This window comes from Macrobrachium nipponense, chromosome 27 (genome assembly GCF_015104395.2).
Source record: "Macrobrachium nipponense isolate FS-2020 chromosome 27, ASM1510439v2, whole genome shotgun sequence".
In the NCBI taxonomy this organism is placed as follows: Eukaryota; Metazoa; Arthropoda; class Malacostraca; order Decapoda; family Palaemonidae; genus Macrobrachium; species Macrobrachium nipponense.
Window position 1 is genome coordinate 27,813,090 of NC_087216.1, and position 17,185 is coordinate 27,830,274.

A 17,185-nucleotide genomic window follows, 5' to 3' on the forward strand; every position below is an offset into this window, starting at 1 on the left:
ATATATATATATATATTATATATATATATATATATAAAGACATATTCTTCAGCATTAAAACTACAAGTAATTCTTGAGAAGACTCACGAAGGGACTAAAAATCTGCAGGAGAATGAAGGGCTTGATAAAGATCGAAGGAGCCTTCGAGATCAGGATGACATTGTCGGTGCTGTAGACCAACCCGAAGTCTACGACCAAGGTTCTGGAATAGACGGGCGTGAAGTCTAGGGGCGCGATGTCTGCTTCCTGAAGGAGATAGCAGGTTTTAATGAAATTGACCAAGGGAAAGGAGTGAAAAGTCTATGGGCGCGATGTCTGCTTCCTGAAGGAGATAGATTTTGATAGAACTAACCAAAGAAAAATAGCTGGTTGTATTAAGTTGTCACTTGATAATTACGTTTTTTTATTGTTTTGGCATTGTGGGTAATTTAAGATTTAACGACAGTAGTTAAGGGATGCTGGCAGACGTTTTATTCTCTTTATTGAATTTATTATTATGGAAGATTGAAAATATACAGGGAGTAATGTGACTGATGCCTTGTGATTCAGAAATTAGTACATGATTAAAAATTATGGATTATAAGGTATGTTATATAGATATACATAACCTTGGGAAATAATGGTTTTACCTCTCTCTCTCTCTCTCTCTCTCTCTCTCTCTCTCTCTCTCTTCTCTCTCGCTCTCTCTCTCTCTCTCTCCTCTCTCTCTCTCTCTCTCTCTCTCTCTCTCTCTTAAAACCCACCCTTCTGGCGAGAACGCCGACCATGCCGTCCCACGAACCGTTAGCGAGCAAAGTCCCAAATCCCTCCGTCAGGAGAATCCGCTTCGTGAAATTCAACTTCCTCTCAATTGCACGCAGGAGGTCGGGGGCATACCCTCCCGCCTTCCCCGGATCTTGGCCCTCCTCGTACTCGAAAACCGTCGGCTTCTGCTCGTGAGAGGAAGGAGAGATCGCCGTGTTTTGGTTTAGAGGATGGATGGAGTATTTTTGATAGGTGACCGTGACTCAAGGTTACGTGAAAACAAGACACAAATCGTGACCCAAGGTTACGTGACAAGACTGCATGAAATGTGACCACCCCAAGTTATGTGAAAACACAAGATAAACTGAGAACCCAGGTTACGTGAAAATATGACACAAACTGTCATCTCGGGGTTACGTTAAAACACAAAACAAATTATGACTTCAGATTAGGCAAAAGGAAAAAACAGTTTGTGACCCCAAGTCCAATACGAAAATAATAATAATAATAATAATAATAATAATAATAATAATAATAATAATAATAATAATAATAATAATAATAATAATAATAATAATAATAATAATCTACCCAAATCCTGATGGGGCACAATTCCAAAAAAAATCAACTCTTGAGGCACCCAACTCAAGTCCTTCAGGGGCTCATGCTACGTCATCAAAAAAGATTTGAAAATTCGTCTTTACCGTGACTATGCTCATGCGTACCAGCCTCCCGAACAAGTCGAGAGGGGGAGGGGGCCAGAGAGGTTTTTGGACGTGAATCCTTTCATCTCCTACAGTCAAGGTTGCTGCTGGTTGCAGCTGCCATATTCCGTCGCCACGGACGTTCATACTTCCGATTTCGATAGACCTATGGTATACAAACAAATGGTGGAACCACAGTATAGAACCACGAATAGCGAAATAACAAAAAGCGAAAATAATAATCGTGATGTAATGAATGTTCCTGGTAAATAAAATCATGCGTTGCGTAGAATCAATTTGGACGTAACATTATCTAGCATAGTTCTAGTGAAAAACGAAGGTCATCCAGTTTAGGCAAAACACCAGCTGGTATAAGTCTAGCGAAAAGCGACTCTCAACCAGTTTAGTGTAAAAAAAAAAAAAATAAAAAAAAAAAAAAACGTCCAATATAGACCTATTTTAAAGAAAAACAACCATTTTGGGCTGAACAAAACCCAACATAGGTCTAGTGAAAAGCAACGCTCAACAAGTTTATACGTAGGCTAGACGATATCCAGTATAGGCCCAGCGAAAAGCGACTCTCAGTTTTAAAACAAAACAAATGATAAAATCAGTACAATACCTGCTATAAAATTGTCTTCTATCACCGATGCCCTGTGTAATACGTAGAAGTATTCCTCGCATTCCCTCCGTCAGCACCTTCGTCACTTCCGACAAAAGGTCTTTGAAAGATTTGGATTCTGCTGACGCGCTGAGGACCCATATCCATTTCGTTTTCTTATAAACAAATATATATTACACACACACACACACACATATATATATATATATATATATATTATATCTATATATATATATATATATATATATATTGTAATTTTTTAATTAGGTGAAAGCTCGTTTTACATTTATATCGAATTCAGTTTGTATGATTAGAATTGGGACTTGGTCTAAATGTTATATATATTGCACGCTGGTTGTTTTAACAGTATATAAAAGCGCGTAAAAATGAGAGAGAGAGAGAGAGAGAGTCTTCAGTTTTATCTTATGATTTTGTAAAATTTGGTTTTTTATATCCTAGCAGTAAAATTTATATAAGTATATATATATATATATATATATATATATATAATATATATATATATATATATATATTCTTTTTTAATTGATTTATCATTAATCTTATCCATATCTCATTTATTTGAGTTAATTCTTTATATATATATATATATATATATATATATATATATATATATATATATATATATATATATACATATATATCTTCTTAAGTAATCATATTTCAATTATATTCTCTTTTTATTCATATTAACTCCAGATCTTTCAAGAAAGACAAAAAAATAGTTAATCCTTACCATAGCGTTCATTTTACCAGCGCTATACCTTTCTCTAGCCTAAAAAAAAGGAAAATAAATTAGCTAAGTTCGATAACGTCTCCGTAACTTATAATAAAACTTTTATGCAAATGAGCTTATAGTAAGGTGTTCTATCTGTAGCTTCCTGTATGTCGTTATATATCTTACAGGTGAAATAAAGCCTTTATATTCTATTTCATCGAGTCTAGAAGAGAGAGAGAGAGAGAGAGAGACAGACAGACAGACAGACAGACAGACAGACCAAGAAAGAAAGATAAAGAGAGAGAGAGAGAGAGAGAGAGAGAGAAGAGAGAGAGAGAGAGATGGGGGGCGAAATGGAAGAAAAATGGATGGCAAGAGAGAGAGAGAGAAAGAAAGAGAGATAAAGAGAGGAATAAACATATATATATATATATATATATATATATATATATATATATATATATATATATATATATATGAATAACTTGATCACGAAGTATATAAAACGTGATGCTATGTATAATAAAAGTTTTTTGCCACGAAGGAAAAAAATGAAAAAGCGAGTTAGCCGAGTACTTTCGGTCCTATTCGGACCCTTTACTGAGGCATGCCTCAGTAAAGGGTCCGAATAGGACCGAAAGTACTCGGCTAACTCGCTCTTTCATTTTTTTCCTTCGTGGCAAAAAAACCTTTATATATAATATAATATATATATATATATATTCATATATATATATATATATATATATATATACATATATATGTATATATATATATATATATATATATATATATATATATAGAGAGAGAGAGAGAGGAGAGAAGAGAGAGAGAGAGAGAGAGAGAGAGAGAGGAGAGGGAGAGAGATGGATTCTCATTTGTAACCAAAACAAACCATCGTTATTGTCGAGGTAATCCAAGACATCCCACCAATTAGGACGTATTGTTGGGCCAGGGCGTAGGTCGACCTCCCAAAAGTGGCCTTCAGGAGGTTTGGCCCGCCCACGACCTGTGCGGGCGTACCAGAGCGCCAAAGGGCGTCCAGTAAACAGGGGTCTTGAGGGCGTGAAACATATAGATAAATATATTAATAAATGTGTTAAATAATAAAATTTTATATATATATATGATATGTATCTATATATATATTTATGATTATATATCTATATATTATATAATATATAGATATATATATATATATATATACATATATATATATATTATATATATATATATATTTATATATATCCATATATATAGTATATATGGACCTTTTTTAAAAAATATTAAGTCAATATTAAATAGCAGTACTACCTTGTTTTTGTCAACTTTTGGGGAACATTGGACAGTTATTGTTACTCTCTCTCTCTCTCTCTCTCTCTCTCTCTCTCTCTCTCTCTCCTCTCTCTCTCTCTCTCTCTCTCTCTCTCTCACCTGTTCTTTCCTCAAACACAACGTGGAGGTTTGAAGGCTGGAGTCCTGTCACGAAATACACAATAGCTCTATTCAGATGGTGATCGCTGCCATTGCTGTCAGAACAATCATCGTATGCATGAGCAACACTGCCTTTGGTCGAGTTTTCCGATGGCAATTGATTTAAGATCAATATGCCATCCGAACGACGAATTTCTGTAGAGTATAGATAAAATTATTATTATTCATTATTATTATTTATTATAAGCCAGTCAAACCAAACCGACTTTGCGTGCTGACGAGTTTTCAATTTAAGAGCAAATCGACTGGTTTGAAGTTATCTGGAGTCGTGACTTATGTGGAAGCTACCTCCTCCATCTTACCTTTCAAAATTAGGAGGATGAAGAGATGAGGAAACATCCATGGATGAGGAAACATCTTTCTTCTTCTGCCGTGTTCGTTAGACCGTGTCATAACTGCAGCCTATATGCCTAGGTGTCTGTAGATCGAGAAGATAATAATTTAATACATCGCGTTTTATTGACTTAGCAATTAGCTTTTGTTATACGTGCATCCCAGCAGCATATTGGCCTTTGTTGAATAAGCTATTGATCCTGACTGTATATACAGGTGCTAAGCGATTATTCGGTATGGAATATACTAACGATTCTGTAACCTCTACGCAGGGAGAGAGGAACGCCCACTAGCCTGAAGCCGACATGTGTCTAGAGCATTTATATCAGAGGTTGTCTGTTAATTAATAAATTGCTATGGACTCCACCGAAGATTCTATTGGAAAGAGAGAGAGAGAGAGAGAGAGAGAGAGAGAGAGAGAGAGAGAGAGAGAGAGAGAGAGAGAGAGAGAGAGAATATTTTAGTGGTCGCTAGTGTAAAAACCGTTATATTTGCACCGCTGCTGCTGGCGAAGCTCTTTTGAAGTCCGTGAAGTCCATTTAATATGATCCTTTGAAGTTCCAGCAGATTCCCGCCGCAGCCGAGCGATAGTGAATTATTTTCTCATTCTCGTTCCCATAACATACGTTGAAATAAAGCATTTTCTTTAGGAAATAACTTAGCATACCAAACACATACCTTTGATCTTGAAAGAACTGTTGTGCTTGGGAAATTCACAGAACGAAACAGAATTCAATTTAAGTTATTTTTCTTCTTCCAAACTTGCCCCTATATACATATATCTCTCTTGCCCTAGCTTGTGCCCGCAGTTCATTGAAAATTTATTAAATTACATCTTTAAGGCCTAATATTACACCAAACTAATAGTCATTCATATGCTGCATATTCTTAAACATGTTTAAAACTTTCACGAATTTCACCTTTATACTCAAAACTTCTCTGTCTTTTTTTTTATTTAAAACGTCTTCACATTATGCCTGATTCAGTAAAGGAATTGCAAGGTGTTCTTTAAAAAAAAAAGAATAAAAAAAAATCAGGCATAAAAATCTTCTTTTTAACAAAAATCCCTCTGCAAAAATTTAATGCCAGCGCCAGCTAAACCGAATAAGAGATTATGATTATTTTTTTTCATTATGGAAATGTCACTAATCAGCTATTCCTTTTGACTGTTAATTATTAGATTGTACCCCCAAAAAACTTTTAAATGAATACGAGATTAGCATGACTGCATCGCTACAAAGGAAATATAATGAATGCCTGCTCGTTTTCTCAATATAAATTAATTCGCAAATATACATATACACTGTACACTCCACATTCGCAGTATATTTCACACGCGAAGTTTATGTGGCATTACTGACTGACTATATATATTCTTCTAAGGAAATCAATATAAGAGACTACGACTAATTGTGTCATATATATACTTTACGACAGTTTTTGTTTTGTCCTTATGCCAGCACGGGCTCTTGCTCCTAGAGCAGCCCGTAATAAGACAGATGTGCATTTTTGACCAGTTTGCTTTAATTAGAATATTAAATCTTGGCTTGCTGAAGCCAGAGAATTAAGAATTAACAACAATTCCCAAATACTATTCAACTTTTTGGATACAGCATATATTATATGCTGATGCACTGCAACGTTTATTTAAACATCTGAAATATTTCTTTAAACCTTTTTTTCATTAAACATATATTTAAATATATATGAAATAATTCTTTAAACATTTATTTCTTTAAACATTTATTTAAACATCTGAAATATTTTTTTAAACATTTATTTCTTTAAACATTTATTTCTTTAACCATTTATTTAAACATTGATATATTTCTCTAATCATTTATTTCTTTAAACATTTATTTAAATATCTGAAATATTTCTTTAAACGTTTCTTTCTTTAAACATTTATTTAAACATCTGAAATATTTTTTTTATCCTGAAAATGTGAATTATTGTCAGGGCGTCGAAAAACAGCTGACTCTACAAACGTCAAAGCTTTGTGTGTTCGATACAATGCAATCTCTACTTAAATTAATCATATTAAAAGTCATTTATAAGTATATATTCATCTTGATACTAAATATTATGAGTAAATTTGTGTTAAAAACTTATTTTAGATATAAAAATATACTTTTTTATTGTCTATTCTCGAAATAAAAGTTATAAAACAGACCTAAACCGAACGCGCCAATGAAATCGGACACATTCTACGATAGTAGCGAGACCAAAACATTGAAGGGGGAATCACTTTAGAGTGGCAGTCGGGAATTGTCGTCTGTGATTGACCTGTAAATTGACTAGTCGTGCCATTTTGAATTAGTAATTAGGTCAAAATGGAAGTGGATAAACACCTGAGTCCCTTCGTGTATTGGGCGCAGACTGATTCGACCATAACTCTGAGGATCGAGTTGAGAAATGTGCAAGTAGGTCCTACCTACAAGTAGTTTTTCCTCGTGATATACTTACTAATTAAACTTATTTATGATGTAGCTAAATAATTATTTGGGTAAACTACGATTTAAACTAAGTTTAAGGCACAGAGTGAGATCTCCATGCATTTATAACCTAGATTAAGGCAATTTAATTGGTTTTTAGCCAAACCTCGTAGCTTAACTAGCCTATAGCCTAGCTAAACACGTGAGGTTAGACTACCCTAGGTTAGCTTGGCCGGCACCTAGCCCTATAGTATGACCCATTGGCATATATTAAAGATACAATCTTGATTACCCAATTATATTAATATAGGACACATTGTCCTGTCTCAGGTGGTCAGTACTGAAGTAGAAATTTTTCAAATAATTTTGTTATACTACCTACTACCTAGTAGGTATACCGCATACTAGGTAATTGTAACACATTGTTCTGCTTTGCACTATCACATTAATGGGAGCCAAGTTTCCTCACCCGCAAGACCATATAGGTGAGATGGTGCCTAGGTTAAGGTTAAGTTAGGATTCACCCCAGTTACAATTTATCTTTGAAATGCCTTTGAGCTGGCTGAGTTGTAGAAATAGCTTACACAACTGTTGTGCCCCTTTACCATATTTTATTCCAATAGTCAACAAATTAGATCACAGGATTACCTGCAAAAACCTTACTAAAAAGTCATTTTAAAAATACTTGAATATGTGCCAGAAAAAAGACATACCAGGAATGCATCCCAACATAACCTTTACTAACCTATATAACCCAATCGTGGGAGCCAAGCCTCCACCCTTTGATTTCACTCACCTGAGATAACTACAGGTATTGAGTAATCCCTGGAAAGTAAAAGAAAAGGAACAAATGTAAGGTGTCCTTTTTATCTATCTTTGAAACAGAACTGGTTCTAAAAACTGATAGTTAATAAGAATTCCACGTAACTAATGGTGATAATGAAACTCAAATTCTGCTGCTTTCTTATTGTAAGATATAACTTGATTGTTATTATAATTTATATTTTGATTGTGCCACCTTAAATGGATTTGTTTGTAAAACATGAAAAATTGTTGAAGCTTCTATATTTAATGCAATTCTATATTTTCATCAGTACATGTTATATTGTAGTGTGATCCCTTTTTTGTGCTTTAACAAAAATGCCACCTGCGTACTTTATATTGTTTTTTATAGTCGATCACTTATTTCAGAGTCCAAATGTAGATCTCCAGTCTGACTCTTTATCCTTCCTTGCTGTTGGGAATGGAGCACAAGGTGAAAGAAATTATGGATTAAACTTAAGGTTCTACAAAAGCATTGATACAGATGTAAGTAGCCATATCCACTGGTTAGGCAAGTTTCATTTTTATCTTTAAATCTATTTTTGCATTTGTAACCATACTGAATATTCTCTCTCTATTGTCTTTTATTACCACATGCATACAGTTGTCAAAATTTTAGTCTTTCTCAAATAAATTCTTAGAAACATGGTTCCTAAGGTCTTGAAGGGGATTATTAATTATTTCTCCTCTTTATTCACAACTTGATCCAAAGCTATATATTTTACTTAAACCTTCAATCATAGTGACTGATAAGCCTTTTTTTAAGTAAGTGCCATTGCGGATGGTACCATGTTAAGTATTATTTGCAACAAACAGTAGCATTTGCATATCAAATCAGGTGTTGGATGGTGATACTCCATTATAATATTATTAAAATTCCTTCTATTTTACAGGCAAGCAGATATCGTGTTCTTGACCGCAATGTAGAGTTTTCTCTAAAAAAGTATAACTCAGAATTTTGGCCAAGACTTCTTGAGGATGCAAAGAAGCCAGCATGGTTAAAGGTAGGATTTTGCATCACTTGTGTAAAAATTAATGGTTTTGTTGAGAAGATATTGTATTTATTATTTGTCAAAGTTGAAAATGCATAGGCTAATAATGTGTTACTTATGAGTAGATTAGATACAATTCTTTCAGGTTGATTTCATATAGACTTAACATTTTAACTCACCTTTTAGATATAAGGGCAGGAAAGAAGTGATTCTTTTGAAGGAATTTAGTAGTGAAATTTGTCCCCTTATGTTGTGGTTTTAGACATATGGTTCATGCAACTGTTGACCTTTGTTTTGTGACTGTGACACATTAAGCTACAGTAACTAAATGAATGCCCATAGAGGGCATATGCTTTTTAACAGAATCTGACCAGAGTAACTGCTACATTTCCACAAATTACAGATAGATTTTGACAAATGGACCCATGAAGAAGACTTTTCTGATGAAGCGCATGACATAATGGAAGACCATCCTGGACTTTATGAGAAAATTCAAGCTGAAGAATTGGGTTGGCCAGCAAGAAGTAAGTACAGTACTGTATATCTTCTATAGCCTCAGATAGGATATACAGTATCTTAAACATCTGAGTTCAGGGTGTTTTGCATTTTTTGTCTTCCAGATCGTGATATATAAAAGATCTTGACTACTTTCAGATCTGGATGTAAAATGCATTTTTGACTTGCAGGTGCAGATGTGAAACTATTTTTGTATTTGATTTATGGTAAGTATAACTTACAAAAACTGAGAAAACTGATGATGCTGATGAAGCATTTAAAACTGTAAGCAATATGAACAAATTTATTGTTATTGAATGATGAATCTGATAGCAGGTGAATACCATATTTAAGTAATTTTTTCCTCATCTTAAAATTGGAAACATTCATTTGACCAATGGTATTCAGGAACAACCCAAATGACCCAGTCCAAAACTGCACCAACATGAACAATTCCCTTTGTTTTATGTGATTAACAAAATTGCTGAATAAGATCTCTAATAGGGTCTGCCCTTGTAACTCAGTGGTATGCTTGCTTTGACACATTGAGGGTAGATTCGAATCTTTAGATTACGTATTTCCTTTTTTAGCTGGATCTGTCCTACTAGAAGTAAGATTTTCACTTATAAGACTTGTATTGTAGGTATTTTTTGAGAAGTAATGACAATTCTATGATAAATAATATCAATTCCAGTTTTAAATAATTTTTTTCTTTCTGTAACTTTCAGGAGAGAGTGTTAAGAATATATACTTATTCTTGTACAACCTGTGGCAGTTCGTAGGTTTTATTTATATTGTATCAGTGCTGACGACAAGGTACATAAAAGATGGACCAGGTCAGTGTATCTTTTGTGTATTTTCATCTAGTACAAGCGTCTGTGTAGCAATAAATATATATTTAGGTTTAATGTATGACACTTACCTGGCAGGTATATATATAGCTATATTCTCTGTTCCACCTGGCAGAAATTTTCAAAACTCGCGGCAATCGCTAGTAACCTATTAGTAGTTCAGGCAACCACCACCCCGTTACCGTGGCGCTAGCGCTAGGAACCGTTCCCAATTGGGCCAGATTTTCTCTGCCAGCCGAACCGGCAACATTGTTGGTGGTTCCCTGCTAGAATTTTCATTCTCGTTGCTGACTGATCTTGGATTTTGGTATTGTACTCGGAAACGTTAGCTTGGCATTCGCTTTGGATTGTTCTTTAAGATGTCTGATGGAACTCTGAAGTAGTTTAGAGTGTGTGTAAAAGAGGGGTGTAAGGTAAGATTGCCGAAAGCTTCGGTCGACCCTCATACCGTTTGTAAAAAGTGTAGGGAGAATGTGTGTACTTGGGAGAATAGATGCACTGAATGTGAGAATTTATCAGAGAAGGAATGGAAGGTCTTTATGAAATATGTTGATAGACTTGAGAAAAGGAGGGTAAGGAGATCTGTTTCTCGTAGTGAGAAAGTCAAATTCTTCGAGTAAAGGGAGTGATTGTATTTCCTCTCCAGCTCCTCCTAATGTGAATTGGTAGTTCCTCTCCCCAGGTATCTCCTGCGCCCGCTGCTGTATCGGAGGAGACGAACGATACAAATATTGTGAAAGTGTTCGCTGCCCTTGCGTCCATGGGCGACCAGATACAGCGACTTACAGATAAAGTTAGTGCTTTCGATGTCAGTTAAAGTGTAGTGGAGGGGGCGTCTGATCGTCTCTCTCGTGCTCCTAGACCTAGACCTCTGTCAAGCTCCCAGACCCAAGGGAGAAGCATGTCGACAGTCGAAGGGAGGCGAGAGAGGTATTGTCACGGTCAGGCGTCCCTTCGAACAGTCCTGTGCAAGTTCCCAGGCTGTTGCAGTTCGCCGCGAAAAGGCGTAACTGGGAAGTGTGCGTCCTCGGAGGTTTGACTTCCGAGCGAGAACGTCGGTATTGCATGTGTGTCTCGCCCACTCAAGATGGACGTTCAGGACGTCAACTGCTATCGAGAGACATGGCGCAAGACAGTGGAGGCTTGGAGTAGGTCCTGAGGTGTTGTCATCCTCGGAAGACGGGGACGCAGTGCCCGATCAAGAGGAAAAGGATTTTTCGTACTAGAGAGGACGCAGGACGCACTGGTGATATACGTCCGTCTCGGCATGGTATTTCCATGGGAGAATCGCCTCCATCTTCTTATGTATCCTCCCCTCGTATTTCTTTCCGTCGGGTAGAGTACAGGATTCGCTCTCCTTTAGGTCGCAGTCCAGCTCGTAATCCTCATCCTTCGTCGTCTACCATGCAAAAGGATAGTACGAAGCATTTCTTACGGGAAATGCAGTCCAAGTTGGCAGTGCTGGTGAAGTCTTGGGATGCTACTGAACAACCATCTTCGAGGCGTAAGGACGATTTCCTTCCCATTAAGTCTTCTAAAAGGGAAGACAAGGACGCGTTCGCCGAGGACGCAGGGCGCACTGGCGCTAGGAGGAAAATAGTTTCCGAAGAAGCAGGACGCAAGCGTCAGGACGCGGGACCAATGGTGGACGCAGGACGCAGGCGACAGGAAGCAGGCGTTTCTACGATGGACGCAGGACGAGGCGGCAGGACATCGAGAGGCGGCAGGACGCAGGCGGCAGGACGCCGATGCCTCGGTAGCCGCAGGACGCAGGCGGCAGGACGCTAGTCCGTCAACGAAGCGCGTCAATACGACGAGGACTTACAAGACATTTCTTCAGCAGGAAGAAGAGTTGAACAAGTAATTGAAGAAAAGAATACGGAACCTTCTTCGGATTATAAGGTTTCTGACTTCACGTCTTATTGCTGTTTTTGAGGGGAATTTAAACCGACAGCTCCGTTATCCCCCTTATCACAGTTTTCCAAGACTAGACTCCAAAGAAGTCCTCTTTCCTGAAAATGACGATGTCAATTTCGGCGAAGAAGCCCGGCCCTTCAACGGGTGAATGACTGGATGAAGGAGAGAAAGAAGCGGGAAAATACTCTTTTGTTTTTCCTCCAGCTAAGTTGGCTTCTAAATCAGGAGTATGGTACGCTACTGGAGAAAGTCTAGGCCTGGGAGTACCTGCCTCCTCCCAGGGGGACTTCTCAGTATAGTAGACAGCTCACGCAGACAGGCGTTACAGTCGGCCAAGGTCTGGTGGACGTCTTCAGAATTTGACCATCTATTTAAAGGATTTTTAGGACTTTCGAAGCTCTTCAATTTCTTGGATTGGTCTTTGGGAGCGCTAGCGAATTCCATAGGAGGAGGATTCGCAGGACTTAGAAAGAAACATGCTAAGAGCATTATGTCTGCATGATAAGGCTCTTAGAGACGGAACGAATGAGCTGGCTTCGTTTATTTCACAGGAGGAGTACTTAGAAGAGATCGCTGTTGTGTTCGTTCGCCTCAAAAGGAGTTCTAACTCTCAGAAATCGGAGTTACTGTTCTCTCCTCTTTCGAAACAGCTGTTTCCTTCAGAGGTGATTAGGGATATAGCTCTCTCCCTTTCGCAGAAAGCCACTCAAGATCTTCTTTCGTCTTCAGTTAAGAAGTTCTTACCAACCAAGCTGGTGAAGAAGACTCCAAAGGATACTAGGCCGTCGCAACAGCCCTTTCGAGGAAGAACATTCGCTCGACCCGCCTTTAGGGGTAAGAGAGTACCGCGAAAAGAGGAGCCAAGACCCCCTCTAAAGAATGAGAACTCAGTCCTCCAGACGACAGTGGGAGCCAGACTTCAAAGTTTTTGGGAAGTTTGGCAAGTAAATGAATGCAGATCCCTGGGCTGTCAACGTGCTCGGGAAGGATACAAGATTCCTTTCTTGAAAAGACCTCCTCTCGCAACATCTCCGAGAGCCCTCGGGGCAAATTACAACGATTTAGAGAAGAAAGCGGCTCTGTGGGAGCAAGTAGCTTCCATGCTAGAGAAAGGAGCCATAGAACCTGTTCTGGATCACGAATCTCCGGGATTTTACAACCGTCTGTTCCTGGTTGCAAAAGTCCTCGGGGAGGTTGGAGGCCAGTGCTGGACGTAAGTCAACTGAATCTTTTCGTAGAAAAGACCCAAGTTCACTATGGAGACGAACAATTCAGTACTGGCAGCGGTACGTCCAGGGGATGGATAGCGACTCTGGACTTACAAGACGCATACTTTCATATTCCGATTCATCAGGAAGCAGGAAGTATCTAAGTTTGTGATTCAGGACAGGGTCTTTCAGTTCAAGGCCCTATGCTTCGGCCTTTGCACAGCCCCTCAAGTGTTCACGAGGATGATGTCCAATGTGGCGAGATGGTTACATTTAAGAGGGATCAGAGTGTCTTTGTATCTGGACGACTGGTTGATAAGATCCCAGTCAAGAAGTCAATGTCTGGAGGGACGTGAGTCAACATTGGACTTAGCAAAAGACCTAGGTCTGGTAGTGAATATGGGAAAGTCCCATTTGGAGCCCCAACAACAGATAGTTTATTTGGGGATTCAGATATCGGCAGTGACTTTTCGGGCTTTTCCGTCCCCCGAAAGGCAAGCCCAATGCATTCGGAAGGTGCAGGACTTTCTAAAGAAAGACCGATGCTCTGCAAGAGAGTGGATGAGTCTACTGGGCACACTCTTCGCTAGAGAGGTTCATTTCTTTAGGAAGACTGCACATGAGACCTCTTCAGTTTTTGTTTTTCCTGAAGGATTCATGGCCAAGAAAATTGCAACCGGATTCCTTCCAGTTTCTAATTCCGGCCGAAGTAAAGGAGGAATTAAAGTGGTGGCTAGCTCCAGGCAGGTTAGCAAGAGGGATGTCGCTTCAGCAGAAGAACCCAGACCTCGTCTTGTTTTCCGACGCGTCGGACGCGGGTTGGGGAGCGACATTAGGGTTCAAGAGGTGTCGGGACTTTGGAACAAGGACGAAACAAAGTGGCACATAAACAGGAAGGAACTGATGGCAATTTTCTTGGCTTTGAAGCACTTCAGAGAGTGGATTCGAAACAAGACAGTGCAGGTCAACTCGGACAACACACGGCTCTGGCATACATTCGAAAAACAAGGGGGAACTCATTCTTTTCCCCTTTACAATCTGGCAAAAGAAATTCTGCTTTGGGCGGAAGAGGAAAAGGTCGTGATACTCACCAGGTTTATACAAGGAGAGAAGAACGTGGGTGCGGACCTGTTGAGCAGAAGAGAGCAACTTCTCTCGACGGAGTGGAGTTGCACATGGAGGTTTGCCAGAGCCTGTGGAAGTTGTGGGGCCGTCCGGTAGTGGATCTGTTTGCGACAGCCAGAACAAAAAAGGTTACCAACATATGCTCTCCGATTCCAGACAGGAGCAGGCGGTCGATGCATTCCTGATGGATTGGTCAAACTTAGATCTGTACGCTTTTCCTCCGTTCAAGGTGCTGGGGAAAGTGATGAAGAAGTTCAGGGAGAGCAAAGGAACGAGGATGACCTTAATAGCCCCGTTTTGGCCGGCCCAAAGTTGGTTCACAGAGGTACTGGAATGGACAGTAGATACGCCAAGGACTCTTCCTCTAAGAGTAGATTTACTCAGACAACCCCACTTCGACAGGTTTCACAAGAATACCCTCGCTCTGGGTCTGACTGCGTTCAGACTATCGAACGTCTGGTCAGAGCGAGGGGATATTCTAGAGAGGTGGCCAGTGCAGTGGCTAGAGCCAGAAGAACCTCCACAATCGCAGTGTATCAGTCGAAGTGGGACAATTTCCGGAAGTGGTGTAAGAACAGGAAAGTGTCTTCATCCAGTACCTCTGTGACCCAAATCGCAGATTTCCTTCTATATTTGAGGAAGGATTTACGCTTGTCAGTCTCAACAATCAAAGGTTATAAGAGTATGCTAACCTCAGTGTTTAGACACAGGGATCTAGACATCTCGAATAACCTAGACCTTAGAGATCTGATTAGGTCGTTTGGGACGAAGAAACAATCAGAAGGCAGGCCACCTGCTTGGAACCTGGATGTGGTCTTGAAGTATTTAACTTCTAGCAAATTCGAACCGTTAGAGGAATCCTCTCTGAGAGATCTTGCTAAGAAGACTATCTTTTTAGTAGCATGGCAACTGCTAAAAGAGTTAGTGAGCTTCAGGCCATATCGAAGAAGGTGGGATGGAGACACGGCAATGCAGTGTGTTCATTCCAAGAAGGTTTCTTGGCCAAGAATGAGGATCCAGCTAATCCTTGGCCAAGATCCTTTGAAGTTTTGGGTCTAGCTGAATTGGTGGGTAACGAGCAAGAAAGAGTTCTCTGCCCAGTGAGAGCGTTGCGATGTTATATAGAAAGAACGAGTTATCAGAGGGAAGTCTGATGCTCTGTGGTGTTCAGTTAAAGACCCCACTAGACCCATGACGAAGAACGCTCTAGCTTTCTTCATGATGAGAGTTAATTAAAGAGGGCTCATATGTGTGTGAAGAACAGAGCTTTGGTATTTTGAAAGTGAAGGCTCATGAAGTCAGGGCAGTGGCGACTTCATTAGCTTTTAAAAGAATTTAGCCCTCAAGGAAATTATTGAATCCACATATTGGAGAAAATTCAATATTTGCGTCTCATTATCTTAGGGACGTTCAGACAACCTTCGATAATTGTCAGACGCTAGGTCCATACGTGTCCTCGGGTACAGTATTGGGCAAAGGAGTTACTACCCCATAACCTTCTTTTAAGCTAGTTGATTTTATTAGGTGATGGTGTTTGTGTTTATTGGTCGTCTGAGAAAAGGGTGCGGTACTTTTCTCAGTCGTGTTAGTATTATCTGGTGTTGGTGTGTGTGTAGTTCAGGTAAATTATCTGTTACTAGCTTGAATGCCGTGGCATAAGAGGGCTGTAAGGATCTGTCAACAAATTGGTCACGTCCAGTTGTCAGTTCCAGTCTTAGCTTCTTCAACATACAGGACACTTCCTTGTTGAGAGCTACTAAGGTATAAGCAGGCTTAGAGGCAGGACCTATGAAGTCAGCTACCTTAGCAGGTAAGGAACCTGGAGTTTTTAATAATATTTTAATAATATTTTTTATACTCTAAGAATGTTGCTGTCCTTGACCCACCTCCAAATGTGTCAATCAGCTATATATATACCTGCCAGGTAAGTCTATACATTAAAATGAAGTTTTTTATGATAAAACAAAGTTTAATGTATACTTACCTGGCAGGTATATATTAATTTAATTCCCCACCCGCCTCCCCTCAGGGGACAGGGTTCAGAGAAAATCTGGCCCAATTGGGGGAACGGTTCCTAGCGCTAGCGCCACGGTAACGGGGTGGTGGTTGCCTGAACTACTAATAGGTTACTAGCGATTTGCCGCGACTTTTGAAAATTTCTGCCAGGTGGAACAGAGAATATAGCTATATATATACCTGCCAGGTAAGTAATACATTAAACTTGTTTTATCATAAAAACTTCATATTAATGATCTGTTTCCAGTTGTAAAAGATCAATGATTTTTGTTGCCTATGAAATCATTTCAGAGTATCTTTAGCTTAATTTTTTAAACATACCACTTCAAAAATTACTCATTGCCTTAAAAATACTTTCTTTTGTATTTCCAGATTCAATGGAGGGAACATACGCAGCAGTTGGATGGATGATGAAAATGTGTTTTACAACACAGTTCTTGGAAATACTTCATCCAATGGTTGGATATACAAAAGGATCTGTATTTGAACCTCTTGTTCAGGTACGTTGATCAATTCTTTACTCTATAAGTGCATTAGATAGGGATTCTGCACACTTCCATAATGCTTTATATTTCAGTTACCTCTTTTTTTACTACAGCCAGTATAAAGCTATACAATTCAAAGGTGGGTAAATTTAAACCATTACTTTTTGCTAAGCACCCACCCCACCTCTACTCGCCTTGATTTGAAC

The 17,185-nt window shown here is 38.9% G+C and overlaps 2 protein-coding genes across 6 annotated transcripts in view; one reads left to right on the plus strand and one right to left on the minus strand.

The window, feature by feature from the left end:
* LOC135200978 (glutamate receptor 1-like) overlaps positions 1-17,185 on the minus strand; it is a 111,541-nt gene that overhangs the window by 12,674 nt on the left and 81,682 nt on the right. For all 5 annotated transcript variants that reach the window (XR_010311412.1, XR_010311415.1, XR_010311413.1 and 2 more), the window contains exons 2-7: positions 4,603-4,718; positions 4,241-4,435; positions 3,702-3,862; positions 2,825-2,863; positions 2,071-2,225; positions 88-246 (exon numbers count right to left, since the gene is read on the minus strand). The gene's annotated coding sequence lies outside the window, so the exon portion shown is untranslated. The remainder of the gene's footprint in view (positions 1-87; positions 247-2,070; positions 2,226-2,824; positions 2,864-3,701; positions 3,863-4,240; positions 4,436-4,602; positions 4,719-17,185) is intronic.
* LOC135200977 (very-long-chain (3R)-3-hydroxyacyl-CoA dehydratase 4-like) overlaps positions 6,859-17,185 on the plus strand; it is a 32,918-nt gene continuing 22,591 nt past the window's right edge. The window contains exons 1-6 of the mRNA XM_064229762.1: positions 6,859-7,056; positions 8,260-8,376; positions 8,784-8,894; positions 9,286-9,406; positions 10,106-10,213; positions 16,867-16,994. Coding sequence (XP_064085832.1) covers positions 6,967-7,056; positions 8,260-8,376; positions 8,784-8,894; positions 9,286-9,406; positions 10,106-10,213; positions 16,867-16,994 — 675 coding nt within the window. The 5' untranslated portion in view covers positions 6,859-6,966. The remainder of the gene's footprint in view (positions 7,057-8,259; positions 8,377-8,783; positions 8,895-9,285; positions 9,407-10,105; positions 10,214-16,866; positions 16,995-17,185) is intronic.